The sequence below is a fragment of the Morone saxatilis genome, unplaced genomic scaffold (genome assembly GCF_004916995.1).
Source record: "Morone saxatilis isolate NCDOM2014 unplaced genomic scaffold, NCSU_SB_2.0 Contig7, whole genome shotgun sequence".
Taxonomy (NCBI): Eukaryota; Metazoa; Chordata; class Actinopteri; family Moronidae; genus Morone; species Morone saxatilis.
Window position 1 is genome coordinate 13078730 of NW_023340246.1, and position 21226 is coordinate 13099955.

The window sequence follows — 21226 nt, forward strand, 5'->3', positions numbered from 1 at the left end:
ATTTCAATCTGTACCAAAAAAGTAGAGTCTGAGTTTGTCCAAATTAAAGTATTGACTGCTTTGTGCTGAAAAACAAAACAGAAAAAAAAAAACGTATTTAAGGTTTTATTAAAAAGTCAGAGAAGTCTGATATTATTGTCTGTCTACCCACCACCTGTCAATTGCAAAATGGACGTAACAATCACCTATATCAGGTTTCCAGTATTGAAGAACACAGACTATCCAGTCTTGTATGCATAGTTTCTGACACCTGTACTCTGCGTTTAGCTGGAGCGGTAGCCACATTCGTTGGGGTCAGGCCTTCCGACTACGCCACCTTTCTACTGGCCATTACCTGGCCCTGACTGAGGACCGCGGACTGGTCCTGCAGGACAGAGGAATGTCCGACACCACATCCACTGCCTTCTGCTTCAGGCCCTCCAAGGTCAGTGCTCGCTTTCCCTAAATAAGCATAATTCATTTATTCTATTTTCACAACTAGCTCTGATGTGCCCCTTGAGCAAGGCAGTTACACCATCTGAAAGCGGCTCCGGGTGTTGATGTAAATAAATGTTCCTAGTCAACTTACCTCATTAAAAGAGGACTCAAAATATCTTCCCCTGACTACTTCATCAAAGACTCCCGAGATGGGACTGTAAGCTCTTAATGAGCTCATGGCTCGCCACAATAAATTGACCTTTTCACAGCTGCTGAGTAGACAGCATTGTAAATGTTAGAGCAAACATTCATGTTGTCCACTGGCCTATTAGCGACTGGCTGGGATGTAGCCATTTTCAGTTAAAAAGTCGGAAGAAATTTACCAACACAGTATTAAGATTCACTGTGATGCATCGGGGGATTTTCAGGGTACCTACTGTATTCTTTTCATTTGCCTTTGCTTATTTTTATCCCTCAATTACTCAACCTTTTTTATCCCACACTGTGTTTTGAACTCTCAATGCGAGGGCTGTTTGGTTCTATTGTTTTAGTAGTGTGTTCCAAAAATAGTCGCACTGCCAAAAATAACCCGGAGAAAGGAGCACATGGTTACTTGAAATTCAAACTGAAAGCAGGTATTTTGGTGATGTTGTTTAGTGACGCATGTGACAGATATGCTGTGTTTTCTTGTGAACTGTGCAATTTAGATTTTTTTTTTAGATTTAGATTTAGAATTTAGAATTTAATGCAGGAGAAAGATTGTCTTACTGTTCACAGTTCTATTTCTTGCTGTCCCTTTGCGATCCAACAGCTTTGATTCCTAATCTTGTTTTAAAGGCAAATAATGCAATTATTTCCTGTTTTGGCTGTTTTTAGAGCCTCTACCTTCAGTACATCTAGCAAAAAGCTTTTATGTGTACATGTTTATATTGGACCTCCCTCACCTTTACAAATCTAGCTAAAAATATGCAAAAATATCTATAGTAGGTTTCGTGAATTTACTGTTTGCTGAATAAGTAATCCTGCTTTATTATCCTCTGTTGAAATGGCTACAGCCACATAAGCAGCACAGTGCCATGAGTCACCTTCACAGAGTACCATTGTGTCCCTGTAGATATCTTTTATCTGCAATAGGTATAGTATGAAATCCTCCTGAGTGCTGTCCACTTCAGAGGCTTTAATTTTCCAACCCAACCCACTCCTGACAACACAGTGTAATTGCCCTCAGTAATCACTATTCCTGCAGGACCCACAGGCTTTGTGGGATTACTAGGGATTCATGCTTCTTTGGAAGAATAAATAAAGATAGAAACTCTTATTTTCTATATATTTCATCACCTCCTCTCCCTCCCCCCATTGTACACGCAACCCAGTGCCAGTCAATTCCTGTAGCTAAAAAGGTCAATGCTTTGCCATGTTGAACATTGGCATTAATATGTTCCCCGCTACTTGCTGTCGACTGAAATCAGCTGCATCGCTCCATCTCTGCAGAGCCAGAAATGTAGCAGAGCTAATGAGGCCAGCAGCAACCTCCTGGCAGGCCAATGAATGCACTCTCCTCAACCTGCCTCTCTGATTAGCATCTAATCATAATATATCTTCATTTGTCATATTTCAATGCTTGTGTGTTGTGTGTGTGCTGCTTTTCTCTCTGTGTATATTTGGTAATGTGGGTATGTGCCTCTCAATGTCAACACAACAGGAAAAGGGCGACTTGGGCCCAAAGAGGGACATCGACGGCATGGGAGTGCCAGAGATCAAGTACGGAGACTCTGTCTGCTTCGTCATGCATGTGGCGACAGGACTCTGGCTGTCTTACCTGGCACCTGATGCCAAATCGTCTCGCCTAGGACCCCTGAAAAGAAGGGTAAATAGGTTACAACTTTTCCCACAGCTTACATTTCACATAATCCTTCCAGAGGTCACATTAAAATGAATCATTTCAGAATTTACGGGAACATTATTCCCATGCACATCAGAAAGACTTTAAATTCAGTCATCATAAGCAATGTTTTTTTTAAATGGAAGACAGTTTCATATAAGATCATCATAAGATTCATATTTCTGTGTACTAGTCATTATTATTATACATTTTTGTGCTCAGATAGTTTTTTGTTTTTAAGTTCACCTACAGTAAGAAATACAGGGTAATGTATATAGTTTCCTTTAGAGCAAGAGTTGTTACTCAGTGTTTAATGACTGAGAAACTTCCTTTTGTTGTGCAGTTATGTACATACACTGTACATACTTTCAGTGTAGTTGCATTGTGACATAATTATCATATCCGAATGTCATTTGAAGTAGCGGCTATTTCTATAATTGCAATCAAATTGTCATGGAAAACGGACAAAATGAGTTATAGATTTTATGTTATATGAAATAGTCAGACAAAACAAACATTATTTGGCATACATTTTCCATATTATTTGAAAAAATAAAATTTTTCCCACAATTCGTGGTCTTTTGGACATTATTAGTCCTTTAGAAAAATGTTGCAGGTTAATCAGACATCATAGGTGAAAGTGCCTGTTGCATAATTATGAATCAATCACTGCACTGTTGCATAGTAATATAAATAACTATGTATATGGTATCTGGCATCTGTCTACCTATGTGTTTACAGTAAGATACTAAATACTTGCCATAGCTTGTCTCCAACACCTCGAAGCCCATGTTAACAGTTGCAAATCACACCCGTGGGTTATATGGTCATTTAAACACCTACCCTGCCATGGCAAATATTTATTTTCCACCCTTCTTCAAATCATTGTCCAACCTGGATACTCTTGACGCAACCCCACCTCCCCCGACATCGACCCGTCCTGGACACATGATGTAGCAACCCATTTAAATGTGATAATGGGCCATGTAGAGGGTGACAGTTAGTTTTGGGTGAGACGGGGGGGATTAGGGTGGCACATGAACGCTGCTCATCGCTGGGCACATCTCCAGGGACATCAAACGCCATCTCGTGCTGGCGCCAGGCAGTCCTTGCAGCCTTGGCAGCATGCCAGTGCACCTGACATGTTGGAGGTGATGGCCAGTCTACACTTAACCCAGCCCCCCACCTCCTCCTACTTCTTGATTATGCTGTTGATTACAGTGAGTCAGGTTTCAGTGAGCTGTAGTAAACCCACTAGCTGAAGGAGTCTCTCCCTTCACACTTACCCATTACATACTTAAATGGTTTTTCTCATAGCCTCTGATCAATAGCTTGCAGAGTATCTGCTATAACTTTACCTTTATATATGAGAATCATCAGAGAACAATTTTGCCATGAGGCTATGATTGTGTATTTCTGTATTCTTCATTAACTGTAGCTGTTATAACTATAATAAAATCACATATGATATATGGTTCCATTTTCAAAAGTCTGATTGGACGGAAGGACATTTACTAACACATGGTTGTTTTATTGCCTTATACATTTGACGGTGTGGGTCCTATTATAATGATGGAATGCATATTTATTTGTGTGTGTGTCTGTCCCGGTGTAGGCCTGCCTGCATTCTGAAGGCCACATGGACGATGGGCTTATCCTGCAGCGCTGTCAGCATGAAGAGTCTCGTGCTGCACGCATCATCCGCAACACCACGTTCCTCTTTACCAACTTTATCAAGTACCTGTCTTCTCTGTTCCACTCACACAACATGACCAAACACCCACACAATGCTAGTTCTTGCTGGATTTATTTCAAGTTTAGCAGCTTGATTCTCCTTCTTGGTCATCCCTGTCCCTCCCCCTCAGAGCTTTGGACATCACAGCGGAGGGTGAGTCCATGGCGGTGGCCGGGTATGTTGAAGAGGTGCTGCAGACGCTGAACGACCTGATTGAGTACTTCCAACAGCCCGATTCAGAACTGGAGCATGAGGAGAAACAATGTTGTCTCCGTTCACTCATCAAACGTCAAGACCTCTTCAAGGAGGAGGTGAGAGCGGATGATGTGTCTGATTAAGAAGCTCTAACAAAATGCTGATTGCTTAAGTTGCTATGTGAGGGAAATTTACCTCCTTTGTAAACCAAAAAACTTTTAAACTCTTTTATCCACTTGAGACTGGAGCAGCTTCAGTTTAGATATATCAAGATGGCAGTTGAGAGCATTAATGTATATTATACAGTATTCTATAGCTTTTGTTATATTTTATATAAGTCTTATTTAAAAAAAAAAAATTGGGCAGTTATTGGACAGAGGGGTGGTTAAAATGTTTTAAATATATTTTTAATTTAATAAAACTAATTCAACTGACCTTCTGCAAACCTTGTTTTGCTGCCTCAAAACCTAAGCCACAGTGGAAATGTTAAATTACAATGAGACTTTGCCCTGGCTAAATAAAAAACAAGTTATATTTGTCTGGCTTCCTTTATGTGCAAGGACATTTGTCCCTTGGAAGATTCACATTTTTCATCTTAGAGACCAATAAGCAATCAAAATAAACCTGGAGCATGTTGTACACCTCTCCTACCTTAGTGTCTTTAAATACAACCAATGAACAAGTCATTTAACTTAAACTTCACCCCATAGAGCAATAAAAAAAAATCTTATTTTACATCTTGTTAGAAAAATTAATATACATTTGGTATAATGAGGTGAATCACCGATTATTCATGGACTTTTTATTAGGGCATGCTGACCCTCCTGTCCAAATGCATCGACCGGATGAACCTGTATGACAGTGCTGCCCACTTTGGAGAGATGGCTGGGGAGGAGGCAGGCGCAGCGTGGAAGGACATTCTCAACCTCCTTTATGAACTCTTGGGTAAGCGGGCCTAAGTGATGGATCATATGAAATATCCACATCTTCTGTCAGCACTGTCAGCTGTTGACCCTGGGTAGACATGCAGTATTAATCTTCCCCTAGTGTCTTCATCAAATCCTCCTCTTCTCCTTTACACTTCACAGTCTACAATTCCTCTCCTCCTTCCTTCCTTCCTTCCTTCCTTTGACCTCCATAAACTCCCTCAGCCCTACGCTTGTTTTCCTCTATGCCACATCTGGAGTTCACAGCTGGTGATAGCCTTTACATGACATTTATATGTAATTATTTGTGACAAGGGAGTGCAGAGAGAAGCAAAGACAGAATGTCTCTTGTATTCTTCTTGCACAATCTGCTCTGCCTTCCATTTAGGTCAAATATTTCTCTGAGATCAGTGTGAGCACATTACAAAGCATTCAGCCGCATATTTGATGAAATAATGGTGTCATTAACAAAATGCCAGCCATCACAGGTGCTGGCATTATCCCATTCTCTCAGGGCCTGAATTGAGTCATGTAGCTATGACCCTGAAAAGTTTTATTTTAGACAACTTTTTCTTGAGTAGTTTGTTTTGCTGTCAGTGGACCTTTCCCATCAACAGCTTCCCCTCGGCTCACCTTGGCTGCCCTTATATTCATCATCACCTCCCCAGCATGTACTCCCACATGCACACATACACACATTAAACACACACGCTCAAAACCCACAAATAACACTCCTCTGAATACACTCCAGCCTTGCCCACAGAGGGGTCACCCCCAAGGATACAAAGGCAGTCTGGTAAAGCAGGTTTCGCATGATGAATTGTGCAGCGACCTTGTTCTCCTGACCTCCTCTCCATAGTAACTCTGTTGCAATTCACCTAGTTATTAGTGTAAGTTAACTGTCCAGTAGGTCAACCTACCTGTTTAATGGTGAGGACATGGACCATTCATACATTGTGGTAAATCATCAAAAAGAAATGGAAAAAAGAAAAAAGATGCCTGCAAACTGACTGAAAGTAAAATAGGCTCTTCAAATGCTAAAAGAATCCACTTATTACATCTGCAAATCATTACAAATGTAAAAAATGTGACAAAAACACAAAAAATGACTTAAACCTAGATTCAACACATAAATTGTTTTACAGTTGTTTCTCTTCATTGAAATGTTGCCAGTATTAATATCACTAAAAGTCTTTCATACTTTATTTAATAGTAGTTAATAATAGTAGTTTCTATATCACTTAATATAGGCTATGCTAATGTAACCCTTATTTGAAGTCTGTAGTCCGTCTAACCTCAGGTTCCTTCTCTCCATCTCTGACTTTTAATTCACATTCACATCATACATCATTCACAGTGAACATCCTTGCTTTTGCCTTGTGGTGTGGCATGTGTTCGTATTAAACGATAGCTTTCCTGTAAAGGTAGAATTAAAAGAGATTAGACACCCATCAGTATTCCTATGGCACAAAGTGCTGTTAAATTGTTTCACGGGCATTATCAGTCCAGTGTCCCTGAATCCTAATGGTGAAAAATGAGACAGTAAGTAATAAGGAGACTTCTTAATGTCACCATGGTCGCAGAGAAAGGGCATGACGGAACGCACCTCAACTTTTTGGAGAGGAGGGAGCGCCTGACTTCACAGTCGCTTAAAAACCTTTCCCATGTATTTTCTGTTAGAAAGACTTCATAATAGTAGATGTCAGGGGACTTCACAGATTTATTGAATTTTAATATCTACCTGTGGACCAAAGATGTCAGACAGTGACTTTATGTTCACAGGAGAATGATGGACTATTTTCCATTAAAAGTAATTCTGTCTGCAACATCCACTGTTGGATCTAATTTTACACCTTTAACCATATTATGTACATCTTTACTAAACTTTGTGTGTATTTTCATTAAACCTTGAAAACGTTGTCCTTTGTTCAGCCTCACTCATTCGCGGGAACAGGAACAACTGCACCCAGTTTTCCCGCAACTTGGACTGGTTGGTCAGCAAACTGGAGAGACTGGAATCTTCATCAGGTATTATGGGAAACACATTTTTTCACATCCTCTGTTGAAAGAAATGTCAGGAAAATAAATGCTCCTCTGATGCTAAGAGCTAGTCTATATGTTATACATTTGTTCGATAATAATAATAATAATAATAATAATAATAATAATAATAATAATAACAAATGTTTTGTCTGACCTCTTAGGGATCCTGGAGGTCCTCCACTGTATCTTGGTAGAAAGTCCAGAGGCTCTGAACATCATTCAGAGAGCTCACATTAAATCAATAATCTCTCTGCTCTACAAGCATGGACGGAACCATAAGGTGGGCAGAAAGATGAACATAGTACTGTTATGGGTGGTTAAGACTGAATGGTTAAGACTGAATGGTGATTGGCTTTGACTCATGCTGTGATGCCATATGATTCCATGTGTAATTGCTCAAATAGGACTATTAAATTCTAACCCAGTGTGATACTGTTAATGTTAACAAAGTAAAGATATTGCCTTGCTGGCGTCCAGTGAGGCTGTCAAGGTCATAACACATCAGAAAAACAAATTGTTGAATTGGTGAAAAATGGATACACCACTTTGGTACCTCTAGTGGTACTAATTTAAAATGTTAATTATGGCCTGAGAGTGTTTTCACACTTGGCTCATTATGAAATTCATATTATGAATTATGAAGTGTGCTCTTAACAGACAAAACAGAATTTTACAACAAAACTAAACGCAGCACACAGACATTTTACCCTGAGAAAGGATTTACATTTCAGTGGATGAAACCTTAATTAGTGTTGAACAAATAAGCTAACAGCTTGTAACTCTAAAGAATGTGCTGTCATCTTTGGCATGGCTGTGATTTAGACCTCATATCAAATTACGTTTTATGTCTTTTATGACATTACAACCATGTGTTTGACATGCAGTGTTTATGTATGTATGAATGTCTCAGTCTGTTCGTATTTACCTTGTAAATTATACCAGGCACGAAAGGGCATCCTCGTAAACAACAGCTGTTGATCATGAGTGGCGTTTGTAGACCTGCGGGTCCTTTATGCAGCATGCATGTGCTACAATAATTGCAGCTGACTGAACAACTGATCATTTAAAGGACCAGTATGTAGGATTTAGTGGTATCTAATGGTGAAGTTGCAGATTGCAACAATTTGAATACACCTCAATCTTTCAAGTACCTAACATACCTACGAACGTTAAATTCAATTTATGCTAATAGATGCTCATCACTAAATGTTACACACTGGACCTTTAACTGAGAAATGAGGTGTGGATTTTCATCTTAGGGTGTGTGAATGCACTTCATTTACACATTCGTGCAATAAATTAAGTAAACAAAAGATAGCAATAAAAAAATGCCTGACACAAGAGTTATCTGATTTTCTTTCTCTTTTAGATTCTGGATGTCCTGTGTTCCTTGTGTGTTTGTAATGGGGTGGCAGTGAGAGCCAATCAGAATCTGATTTGTGACAACCTGCTTCCCAAGAGGGACCTGCTGCTTCAGACTCGACTGGTCAATGATGTTCAGAGGTAAAGAAAGAGAAAAGCTTCTTAAAGGTTTTGTTGGTTTTAGTCAGTTTTAAATGAGAATAAATGTTTACAGGTTCAAACATTATTCAAGGCCTTATGATGGCTGGTTTAAAATTTAATACAGATGTTTGTGTCTTATTGTGCAAAATGTTCGAAATCAGCAGCCAGGTGATGTTCTAAATGTGTTGATGGAAGGATATTTGGAGCTAATCCGAAAGTGTGGCTTTTTTGATTACTACTAGTTGAGTCTTAAACATGCTTTGTGTCATAGAAGCTTCCTCTCTTATCACCTCCAGTATGAGGCCAAACATCTTCCTGGGCATGGCTGAAGGTTCAGCTCAATATAAAAAGTGGTATTTTGAGCTGGTGATTGACCAGGTTGACCACTTTGTAACCGGAGAGCCGACCCACCTGAGGGTAGGCTGGGCCAACACTAAAGGCTACGCTCCTTACCCCGGGGGAGGAGAGGGATGGGGTGGCAACGGTGTCGGGGATGACCTGTACTCTTACAGCTTTGATGGACTTCATCTCTGGTCAGGTAAGCGCGCATATAAGACTAGCCAGTAGTACTGGTCTTATGCATTTTGAATAGAATAGTTACAGTAGTGTTTTACCTCTATGGAGTATGCAAGGTGTGAATGGGTCTTAACTGAATTAACTCAAGGTCCTACAAACGTATTTTTAAAATCTGCTATGAGCAGTGAGGTGCTACATGAATCCAGTTTTTTTCTCACTGGTTTATGTTCCGTTAGACGGTGATATGACCCTTTTGTGAAGTTTCCTGTTTTGCAAACCAAGTAAATTCCAAGTAGAAGTGTGTTCTGTTATTTTTGACCTGGATCTATTGGGTACTAATTTGCACCATTGCAGTGAAGTAATTCTTAGTCAGTTATGATGCACAATACAAAAAGTAAAAAGTCTTGTGGACTTGGAAGGTCTTTGCCTGAACAGAACTTACTGTGAATAATGCAGGAGCCTGCTGTCCACTCTCTAGGCTGCTCTTTTCATTTTCCACATAGTGAAGGACAAAGTCAGAGCACAGTGACAGTGATTTAAAATTCCACCACACAACGTCCACCTTAACCTTTTATACACATTCCTTTCAAGTTGAACACACAGCAAAGCCCATAGTTGAAGGTGATGATTATAGGTATGTTCTCTGTCTGTATAAGAGGAAATAACTAGTCAGCTTGGTGCTTTAGGGCTTTAAGACTTTTCAATACCCCCTCTTCTCTGCTCTCATCCTAAAGCCATAACACCTATTTGACCTCTCTTCCCTTCAAAATCTACTAAAAAGCCCCATCACCTCCTCTCATCCATTTCATGTCACCCCTTTTAAAGCGCTCATCACCCATTTCTCTACCTCTCTGCTCCCCTCTCTTGTCCTCGCCCATCATCCTGCCCTACATTCGCAATGACTTTGCAGCCCTAACAGCCATCCATCCTCACTCTCTGTCTCCGCCTGGTGTTGTCTAGGCCGAATCCCAAGGGCTGTGGCCTCCATTAACCAGCACCTGCTGAACTCAGACGATGTGGTCAGCTGCTGTCTGGATTTGGGCGCTCCCAGCATGTCCTTCAGGATCAACGGGCAGCCTGTCCAGGGCATGTTCGAGGACTTCAACACCGATGGATTCTTCTTCCCTGTTGTCAGCTTCTCTGCAGGTGTCAAGTAAGGCTCCGCATTTAAAATTAGGAAATGGGATGAAGAAGTATTCCCAATAGAGGGGCTTGTTTTTATTTTTAGCTGGGACTGTTTTTATACTTGAGATGCAATTGCAGATCGTCAGCCTACAACCATCTTATGTATAAAGCAATGATTTAAATAAAAAAAAAATTACTGAAATGACCAAAGAAAAAAAGAATCAATACTTCTTACTTACTACTTCTTAAAACTTTAATTATATTGATACTAGGGGTTACTAACTACGAAATGAATTTATAGCCGAAAGATTTATGAGAAGGTCGATAATCCTTGCCTTTGGGTGGCTATACTCTCCACTGCATGCCACTTTGTTAGATAATGGTAGGGGTGTGTGCACAGTGCTTTTTGCTGAATTGTATTTGAGAAGAAAATTGCTGGTTGAAAAAGTCAATGAAAAACTAAAAGAAACTCTTTCAATACCCCTGGTGAAGTTAAGAGTTATATTATATTATTACATACACATCTCAGAGTCCGTTACCTGTTGGGTGGACGCCACGGAGATTTCAAGTTCCTGCCACCCGCTGGTTACTCTCCGTGCTACGAGGCACTGTTGCCCAAAGAGAAGATGCATGTAGAGCCTGTGAAGGAGTACAAGAGGGACCATGAGGGGCTCCGTGACCTGCTGGGAACCACCCAGTTCCTCTCCCAGGCCTCCTTCATCCCCACTCCTGTTGACACCAGCCAGGTGAGGATAGGACCACCAGGGAAATTTCAATAAATTAAAGATACAGCAAAGAAAGGAAAAAAAAGCATATTCTAACTGGAGCCAACGTGTAGTTATTTCAGAAATGTTTTTATATTCAGTTTGTGTTGTACACCTGTTATTCTGCAGTGGCCCTGCAGCACAAAGGCTAAATAAATGCAGACTTAATAATGAGTTTCTACAGTCCCCAGGAATCTAATAATTGCGTGGTCAGGTAAAAAAAAAAAGAGAACTGTTTTGTTGGCCCATAGGCATCTTTTTATCATCCGACTATACCATCTGCTCCCTCTCCTCTTTCTCTGCAGATCGTTCTTCCTCCTCACCTGGACAACGTCCGGGACAAGCTGGCAGAAAACATCCATGAACTGTGGGGGATGAACAAGATTGAACTGGGCTGGACCTATGGCAAGGTAAACCTGCTATCCATCATCAAATTTAACAAACAAAAACACCCTGGGTCTGTTTGGATACACACATAAAGGTCAACTCAGGCCCCTCCCAATAAAATGCATGCTAATGGCCCATTAACACTAATATTTCTGTCCTTCTGAAGTACATGACAGCAGTTTGGGTATGGCTGCTGCCTCAGTTTATTAATGTCGGCATTAGTACACACAATTACAGAAAGACTGTTAAATGCTCTGTGCTGGAGTAAATATCACATGCTTTACTTAGTAAGAGTAAACAAGAATTAGCATTACCTACTTAAGAGAACTTTTTGTAAAGAGGTCAGATGAAGAAAGAGCAATCAAAGTGTCTTTTATCTTAGTGATTTGTATCAAAAGTACCTAGTTTCCGTCAAAGGTGCTGATCAATTTAAACCAGCTTTCATCTGGATATTGTGTGTAAAACAGTTGTTTCTGCTGACACCATTTAACACAGTTTAAAGTGGACAAATTCATCTTGTCGCAAGCATAGCATAGCAGGCTTCACTCAATAAAATGTGGAGTAAAGGTAAAAAACAACAACTAACTTGTGTATTTATTTTAACTAAAGTATTTTACTGAAGTAGTCTAAAGTATTTAAGTACTTGTATTTTACACCATTTTCACCTCCTTGTCATAATCAAAGTTTAGTAATGTAATCTAAAATAAAAAATATGGTCCTTTTTAAACCTGTAATATTAATTTAAAGGCACTAGAAAAGACTACAACCAGCACTGTAGTTTGCAAATTCTGGTTGGATTTATGTTTTATCAGATGAGAAACTGTTTATTTTTCAGTTGGATGCTCAAACATTTAGTTTAAGGTGAAATGGAAAACTGCAGTTAGCCTTCACAACATCTTCACAGTCACTGCATGTTCATTACATTCTGCTATAAGTCAGATTGCACACGCTACCTCTTTTGTACTGTAGTGGTCATCACAGAATCATTTCCCACTGAGGACATTGCCACAGCGTTTAACAAACTTAATGACTGTCTCACCTTCCAAGAGTATGACATCCACATTAATTAAGACTGGGAGAAAGCTCCACTGGGGGGTAACCCAGGTCTTGCAGTTTATTAAGGACAACATTTAGGTCCAAACAGCTGCTTGGTATTTAATTTTGCTGTAACAAGCTTCACTGAGTTCAGAGTGACATTGCACTGAATCCAGGACAGAAGCCTCTTTAGACAGGCAGCAGATACTTGGCAGGCAGAATGATAATAAAGTTGGGTGCAGCTTCATTGTTTTGTATCAGAGTGCTTGGCCTTACTGTGTATTGCTGATACCTTTTGTGCACCTTAGTTATATTTAACCTTTGTCAACAGAAGACTATCAGAGAAAGGAGTCACTGGCAGCGTCTTATTGAGAGTCTGGGCACAGCAGTAAATTTCTCCTGGTCGACTCTCTCCCAAACAGCTGAGCCCCTCCTTTGAGCTGATTCAGGCTTATCTCTGCTTCGTTAAAAAAAATCAACACCTGAGGCTTGAATTAGTCCAAGTGGAAAACAAACAAAAAGGCATCTGCCAACGTCCACAGCAGATAAATTCGGCTGCAGTCCATTTGTTTTGTTTTTTTTCTTTTCAGACTACTGAGCCACGCTTAATCATATTTTCCTCTGGGGTGTTTTTGCAGTTATGGATAGACAAGCTCATAGACCAAACAAAGAAAAAAAGAATCCATATTTGTTGCTATGGAATGAAACATAGAGTAATGACACCCTACTACTTTCTCCCTAGATTCGTGATGACAACAAGAGGCAGCACCCTTGCCTTGTGGATTTCGCCAAGCTGCCTGAAACTGAAAGGAACTACAACGTGCAGATGTCCAGTGAAACGCTGAAGTAAGGCTGGGCAGCTTGTTAAATATTCCAATTACCTATTCATGGAATTGCCTCTGCTCTCTGTTGAATGCTGTGCGAGAGCAGATTAAGGCTCAGATTAAAGCAGTGCTTGTAATGACTTGCATCTCCTGAGTGAATTTCAGTATTGATTTTGAAGAAATCTTGGTTCCAAAGCTTATTTGAGCCAACTACTGAGTCATCTCACTGTAAAAACATTGGGCTTGGCTCTATAAAGCGATCTTCTGTTATAGTGAGCTTCAATCAGGTATGCAGTTTGTCAATTACATACTATTGGGGCTCAGACTGCCTTGTCTCTATACAGCCAACACACTGTTGCTATTTGCAGTGTAACTATTGATCGACTGGGATTTATAAATGTCTAATGAGCTGTGTTAAAAAATGTAATAGTCTCTCGATGGTTTCTGCTGGTGTAAGGCTGAAGCATATTCATCTAACAAAGTGTAATGGGGCTTGAGTATTGATATCAGTTATGGTCTTTATGTCTCTTTCTGTTTTAAATTTCTCTTTTATCCTCAGGACTTTGTTGGCTCTTGGATGCCATGTTGCCCAGGTCAATGTTCACGCTGAGGACGATCTGAAGAAAATCAAACTTCCCAAAGAGTAAGTTAGCAATTTTTTTTTAAATCTTATTACAGCTTCTGTTTCTTGAATATCAAGAAAAACAGCATTTCACGCTATGTTACATAAAATGATCCTTTTGAAGTCATCTACATGTTATGGGATGTGTTTGTAACCATATGATTGGTTTGCTGACAATGATAGCAGTTTACATCTTGTAAGAAAGAAGAAGAGTCATTAATACATATATTTATTTAATTCCTTTTTTTTTGGAAAACAGAGAGTTGACATAGGTGACAAAGACATTGTTCCTTTCTTTGATTTTTATGTAATTGTTACTGTTTTAAAGTCGACTGTCTGAACCATTATAAAAAACATGCTGCCAAAGTCACTGCAGCGTTTTTGTTATTTACAAAGATCTTTGCCTTTGTTGTTTCTTCTGCAGCTACATGATGTCTAATGGTTATAAGCCTGCGCCGCTGGATCTCTCTGACGTGAAACTGACTGCAGGTCAGGAGGTTCTAGTTGATAAACTGGCCGAGAATGCACACAATGTGTGGGCCAAAGACAGAATTAAACAAGGATGGACCTATGGCATCCAGCAGGTACAAGTCATTTTTCTTTCCATTCAGAAAGGAACTGGCAGTACAATGGCCTGGTCTTTCATTTTAAGTATAGTTAGTAGCTAATAATAAAGGCATTTCATTAGAGATTTTTAAAATATAAGCGACATTAATTGTTTGGCGCATTTTTCTTGTTTGTGTCAGGATTTGAAGAGCAGGCGTAATCCTCGCCTGGTGCCATATGCTTTACTGGACGAGCGCACTAAGAAATCTAATAGAGACAGTCTGAGAGAGGCCATCAGGACCATGGTTGGATATGGATATGACATCGACCCCCCAGACCAGGAGGGTGAGAACATGTTGCTGTCTCACAAAACCTTAAACTTCCTGGTTTAATGTTTTTTGGTTACAGTAGGTAAAAAAAAAGGGGCAGATTGAGTGTTTTAGGCCAGAAGATAAAGTATAATCATTTGCAAGCATGGCTTGATTCCAGTTAATATTTAGGAGTGGTGTTGTGTAGAATTAAGTACAAATCCTACATAACATGCAGCTCCAGTGTCACCTCCACACAGTAAGAAAATAGTATTCACAGTGGGATATTTTGGCTAATAATGTTTTTATTAAAACAGCAATGAAAACTGTCGTGAAGCCAGCAGCTATGGACAAAAGCAGTACTGTATGTTGTCCAGTTTCTTTTGGCATTTTAACACCACAGTTTTCCAAATTGTTACATGCCAGTATGTTGAAATATATTCTATATCAAGATGTTTGCTGGTATATTATTATTATTATTATTATTATTATTATTATTATTATTATTATTATTAATTATTATAGTATTATACTAGTGCATGCCATATTTTCAGATTTAGTGGCATAGCCAATATCTTTAATCAGTTGGCCTGTAATTGTATAATTTGATACTAATGCTGAAAATGCTGCCTAAATTACATATTCTATTGGTGTCACTTGTTTTTTAATCTACCTGTCAAGTTGGCAAGCATCACTTTTTCATGTCTCTATCTATTCTTAGCTGCCCATGTGTTTGATGATCAGAACATCGAGACCATCCGACTCTTCCGTGTGGAGCAGACATATGCGGTGAAGACAGGAAAGTGGTACTTTGAGTTCGAGGCCCTGAGTGGAGGCGATATGAGGGTTGGCTGGGCCAGACCAGCCTGCAGACCCGATGTGGAACTTGGAGGGGATGACCAGGCCTTCGTCTTCGACGGATACAAGGTAAACCAGCTCTTTTAGGATATATTGTCTTTTTTTTACTTCAGCAGCAGCAATAGTTTTTCTATCCTTGCTGCATTATAGCTGTACTTTTAATAGAAGGGAAGACGATTGGCCAGGCAACAAGTTATTTGAAAACTTTTGAGTTTGAAAGGACATCATTTTATAATTTTAGATTTTGTGGATAGTGCAATACTAATTATGAATCAGTATAATATAAGGTGAATTTTAGATTCAGAAATAGATAGAGAAAATAAAGTTTAAAGATATAGATTGTTCATGACCATTTTTTGGCTTCCTTTTAGAAAATGTTTTTATTAGCATTCAAGATATTGCCATTGATTCATTTGGCAATATTTTGGCAGCTTGTACAGAAGAATTACTTTTATCATAGGTTTTACTGGCATCATCATATTACATACCATGCAAAAACCTCAAGCTTTGTCTTTGTTCCTAAGGGTCGACGGATGCATGCAGGCAGCCGCTACTTTGGACATCCTTGGAAAAAGGGTGATGTGGTCGGTTGCATGATCAACATGGAGGACAAATCCATGATATTCACCCTGAACGGAGAACTCCTGATCACCGGCAAGGGCTCTGAGCTTTGCTTCACTGACTTTGAGACAGAGGACGGTGAGGGCTCCATACCCCAGTGAACTTTAGTGCTAATTCATTAATTTATTCTGCTTGTGTTTCTTCCTCAGTATCTCTAGGGGTATGACTGTTTTTGTTTAGCAGATAGCATGAGGAAAACAAAAAGAACAGTACAAAATGCTAATGATGTTGCAATTTAATGAAGTCCATTGTGGCATTTGCCCATTACTCTGTAAATGAACCATCAAGATAGGAAAAAATCTCAGTGTAGTGGAATACAGTTAAATAATGTATGTATACTTGCATACATGTCTGTACATTGATATGAGTTTTCCAAGGCAAATGAAGATTAAGTTTAGGTTAAGTTTCATAATTACTACTAATAAATAACACATTCCTAATTTTGTATGTCCCAAGATGTCTTTTTATGCAGGGTTATAAAGCCACCACACTAATTAAATGTAGCTCTCAAGGTCAGAGAGACGGATCACATCATTAGTGATAGGGAAACATCGGAGTTACTTTTTAATTAAATCTGCAAAGTAAGGTTCTTCAGCTTTGTTCAGGGAGGACCTTCTCACATTGCAACAAGGGATGGCATGACTGGATGATATTTAACACTTTTGGAAGTGACCAGTATTGGCCCCGCAGACCCATCAATGTCCCTTAACCCTCCTCCAGGTTTCATCCCTGTGTGCAGTCTGGGCATGTCTCAGATTGGACATATGAACTTGGGCAAGGATGCCAGCACTTTCAAGTACTACACCATGTGTGGTCTCCAGGAAGGCTTTGAGCCCTTCGCTGTCAACATGAAAAGAGAGATCACCATGTGGTTCAGCAAGCGCCTTCCCACTTTTGTCAACGTGCCCCAGGACCACATGCATATCGAGGTAAGGAATAATTTTCATTGTTATAAGCAATGTTCTGCTCTTACGTTTATAGCAACGGGGATTCTCAGTCACTAGTTTTTAAAACTGCATGTTACCAGTATCATCTATAGAAGACTGTGATTACAGTTCGGGTAGTTTCTATCTCATTTTATGCATATAAATGTACTTATAATGAATGGTGCTGCTGGTGGTGATGGACAGATTGATGTGTAGCGATTTTTCTTCTTTGGATTTTGACTCTTCAGGTGACAAGGATTGACGGAACGGTAGACAGCCCTCCCTGCCTCAAGGTCACCCACAAGACGTTTGGCACACAGAACAGCAACAATGACATGGTCTACTGTAGACTGAGCATGCCTGTGGAGTTTTACTCTGTAGACAAGTTGCTTGATGAATCATTGAAACTCAGGTCAGATGCTGGAACAGCAGTGGGGAGCACTGTTATGATGAAAATGAAAAATATAATTATGAAGGAGCAGGAGTGGAATTGTCTTTTTGAACTGTGCTTGGCAACTGCAATACAAAAAAAAAGAAAGATGAGTTTTTCCAAGATCCCTCTGTTGCTCTTATAACCTGCTGCTGTGTTTTTGTCTCTGCAGCCATCCTCCAAAAGAAGATGGAACTGTTGACTATGGAAGCATCACAACTGTAAATCAACCCAAATTCTCAAAGATACACTCGGAATCTGAAAAATATTGTAATGCTCTCAGCTCTGTACTCACTAAGTGTAACCAATTGTGCTGTGTATATTTTATGGCAGTATTACCACTCAGTGAGAGTGTTCGCTGGACAGGACCCTGCGTCAGTGTGGGTGGGCTGGGTCTCACCGGACTATCATTACCATAGCAAGAACTTCAGCCTCAGCAAGACGCAAACAGTCACCGTCACCCTGGGGGATGAGAGGGGCCGGGTCCATGAGAGGCGAGTTCCCTGCTTTTTTAATATCCAGAGTTTATAGAATATCATGAAACATAGATAGGTGTAATATAGACAGGGAGAGTCAGCAGATCTGCTGGGTTCTCCGAGGAAATCTGGCTGGGCCACAGTGTGAATCCTGTCCTATACAGAGCCCCTAAGGACACTATGAGAAAAGTATTTTCTTGTGATAAATGTAGTTTCCTTACAATACCTTTTCTATTCCCTTGTATCACTTTTTAATTTACCACTACCACACATTATGTATGTATGCTAAAGTACAAAGTGAAATTCATTTAGTTGATCCATTATAATAGGGTAGAGTTGGGTGTTGCAAGAGAATGTAAGAAGCTGAAACATGAATCGATGAGAATGAGATACTATACTACAAACCCCAAAACTATTGCAAGGAAAGTATTTTGGAAATTAACTTCTACATTTGGTATGTTACAGCTCTGTCCAATTAGCAAATTACTGTCAAAGAAAAAAAACAAACATTGCCAGCTAAAACGACAAATACAGTTTTAAAAGTTAGTTTAGGTTAATGACATCTTTTCTTATGTTGTGACATAATTGTTGTCAACAACTTAGATTTTATTAGAATTCCTTAAAGTAAAAGAGCATCCTCACACACTTCTAAATTACTTTACATTGCACATTAGGTGAGATGCTCATACCAGATCTGATTTGCAGTATTTCTTGACATTAGAAGGGCAAATAAAACATTTTCACATTTTAAAAAGTAGGTGTTTACATTCATGTGGAGTTATGCATGACAAGCTCATTTTCTGCTTTTGTTGCCACAGTGTCCAAAGGAGTAACTGTTACATGGTGTGCGGAGCAGATGCAGTCGGCCCATCTACCTCCAGCCGCTCCAACTCTGACCTGGAGATCGGCTGTCTGATCGACCTGGCCACTGGCCTCGTCTCTTTCACTGCCAACGGCAAGGAGCTGTCCACAACATATCAGGTAAATAAGAATAATAGCACAGTAGTGGGGCGCAGAGGACTAACTTACAAGGACAGGCTGCCTCATAAAATTCAGCATGTGTATGTCGTTATTTTTTCTCCTGTGGTAAATATACAGTATTTTGGGTTACTACTCAGCTTCATAACCATTACATTCAGTGATTGAAAACTTTTTTGTCGTAATACATCTGTGGTATAATGGCACTCAGACATATTTGTATTGCCTGCACACACTCAAAAGATCTTCCCTTCTAGCTTTCCTTCCGGTAACGTAAACAAATTTGCACTGCAGTAAATTAGACCTGCAGAAGGGCAGTTAGGAAATTATACAGCTGAATTCTCATCCGTTTTCAATAGCGTAGTCTTAACAAAGGCAGACATCTGCTCAGTAATCCTCGCCTCGCCTCGCTGATCTCAGGTTTTTAATGCATCATATTGAATACCTGACTAGCCATCAAAATGATTCTGTGAGAAGCTTTTATCACCCAAGTCTTGTTTCTCATCTTTATCTCTGTTACTGTCTCCCGTTTTTCTTTTTTTTTTCTTCCCACTCCTTGAGTTAGTCGTGAATTGGCATTTTTGAAAGGAGAAGCCTTCTGAGGGAATCAAGGGGCTTTTAACTTGATGAAAAGCTTCCTATCCCATTACAGCTTCAGAGCTGTGGTTGCTTTTCCTCTCTTTGTATTTGTCTTTTGTCTCTGATGGCTGTCATCAATATGCCAACCGATATGTATTGAACTCTGATTTAAAACACCAGCTAATCTGGGTTTAGAGGTTAAAAGCCCTCTGACATTTGCTGAAATTGCCACCAGAACAGACACTAGAAGAGCACAATAAGAATTACCGACGGTTTTGAGTGAATCTCCATTATGCAGATTTTCAGCACTTTTGTATTATTTTGGTGCATTATAGTGCCTATCCTGTCTATGTCGATGACTGAGCTTTGTTTATTTTCAGGTTGAACCAAATACCAAGCTGTTCCCAGCTGTGTTTGTACGCCCTACCAGTGCAAACCTCTTCCAGTTGGAATTTGTCAAGATCAAGGTTTGTCTCCTTTCAAATAATAACAATATGCAATGAACAATATACGGTGTGTAATGGTAAATATTGGTATTGTATTTATCTCTCATTAACTAGTACCATGGTACATCTAACCTCATTTACATTATCCCCATCATACAGTGTATTTAAAACAATTATGCATGAGGTTTCACTTGCTCTTAAATAATTGCACACTGGTCAACAGACCCATATTATATCTCTGTGATCCATATTGGAGGTTGTCTTCTGTCATTAAATAAGTATTAAGCTCTTATGTCTGCACCTTAACTAGTTGCAGTTAGAATTAAACTAAAAGTAAATACATTATGTTTTTATATATACACACTACTTGGGATGATCTAAGGATAATAATTACGGATGAAAATATAAATTAAGTTAAACTTTATTTTGCTTAAGGACCCCTCAGGCAACACATATTTAAATAACCGATAAATGTTTTTAGAATCTAAATGTTTATTCAAGAAAGTGTAATATTTAAACCAAAAGCACACAACACATATAATTGTTAGAATTGTTGTCCTTCAACAAAAATTATCTTTCCTCTTTCACATTACTTCCCATCCTCTCCCTGTGCTCCCAGGATGCAATGCCACTCTCATCTGCCATATTTAAGAGTGAGCACAGGAACCCGGTGCCGCAGTGCCCGCCACGACTGGATGTGCAGACCATTGTGGCCGTGCTGTGGAGCCGGATGCCAAACACCTTCCTCAACGTGGAGACTGCCCGGGTCAGCGAGAGACACGGCTGGGTGGTCCAGTGTCTGGAACCGTTGCAGATGATGGCAGTACATATACCTGAGGAGAACAGGTCTGCAACATGTGATGTGATGTAGACTTAGAACATACACTGTTAACACCTTCAGATGCAGTATGTGACTGGTTCAATCCCACAATGTTATGTTGTGTTTTCATCGTCTAGAAACACAAACAGTCAGCTCAGTCATACGAGAGCCATGCCAGGTGCTTTATTGCTGTTTTAATCCTTTGAGCAAGTGATTATGACATCTAATGTGCATTACTATTGAAAAGTAGTTAATTGAGTACAT

General features: G+C 39.6%; 1 protein-coding gene across 1 annotated transcript in view; it reads left to right on the forward strand.

Moving 5' to 3' along the window:
• ryr3 (ryanodine receptor 3) overlaps window positions 1-21226 on the forward strand; it is a gene marked incomplete at its 5' end in the record, with an annotated part of 93962 nt that overhangs the window by 18094 nt on the left and 54642 nt on the right. Inside the window, 25 exons of the mRNA XM_035679141.1 lie at window positions 268-424; window positions 2120-2284; window positions 3915-4036; window positions 4165-4345; window positions 5039-5174; window positions 7088-7183; window positions 7360-7478; window positions 8568-8701; window positions 8998-9239; window positions 10178-10370; window positions 10872-11088; window positions 11412-11516; window positions 13271-13374; window positions 13912-13995; window positions 14399-14558; window positions 14721-14865; window positions 15550-15755; window positions 16211-16385; window positions 17028-17236; window positions 17482-17645; window positions 17836-17884; window positions 17997-18157; window positions 18958-19120; window positions 20077-20163; window positions 20762-20988. Coding sequence (XP_035535034.1) covers window positions 268-424; window positions 2120-2284; window positions 3915-4036; window positions 4165-4345; window positions 5039-5174; window positions 7088-7183; window positions 7360-7478; window positions 8568-8701; window positions 8998-9239; window positions 10178-10370; window positions 10872-11088; window positions 11412-11516; window positions 13271-13374; window positions 13912-13995; window positions 14399-14558; window positions 14721-14865; window positions 15550-15755; window positions 16211-16385; window positions 17028-17236; window positions 17482-17645; window positions 17836-17884; window positions 17997-18157; window positions 18958-19120; window positions 20077-20163; window positions 20762-20988 — 3801 coding nt within the window. The remainder of the gene's footprint in view (window positions 1-267; window positions 425-2119; window positions 2285-3914; window positions 4037-4164; window positions 4346-5038; window positions 5175-7087; window positions 7184-7359; window positions 7479-8567; window positions 8702-8997; window positions 9240-10177; window positions 10371-10871; window positions 11089-11411; window positions 11517-13270; window positions 13375-13911; window positions 13996-14398; window positions 14559-14720; window positions 14866-15549; window positions 15756-16210; window positions 16386-17027; window positions 17237-17481; window positions 17646-17835; window positions 17885-17996; window positions 18158-18957; window positions 19121-20076; window positions 20164-20761; window positions 20989-21226) is intronic.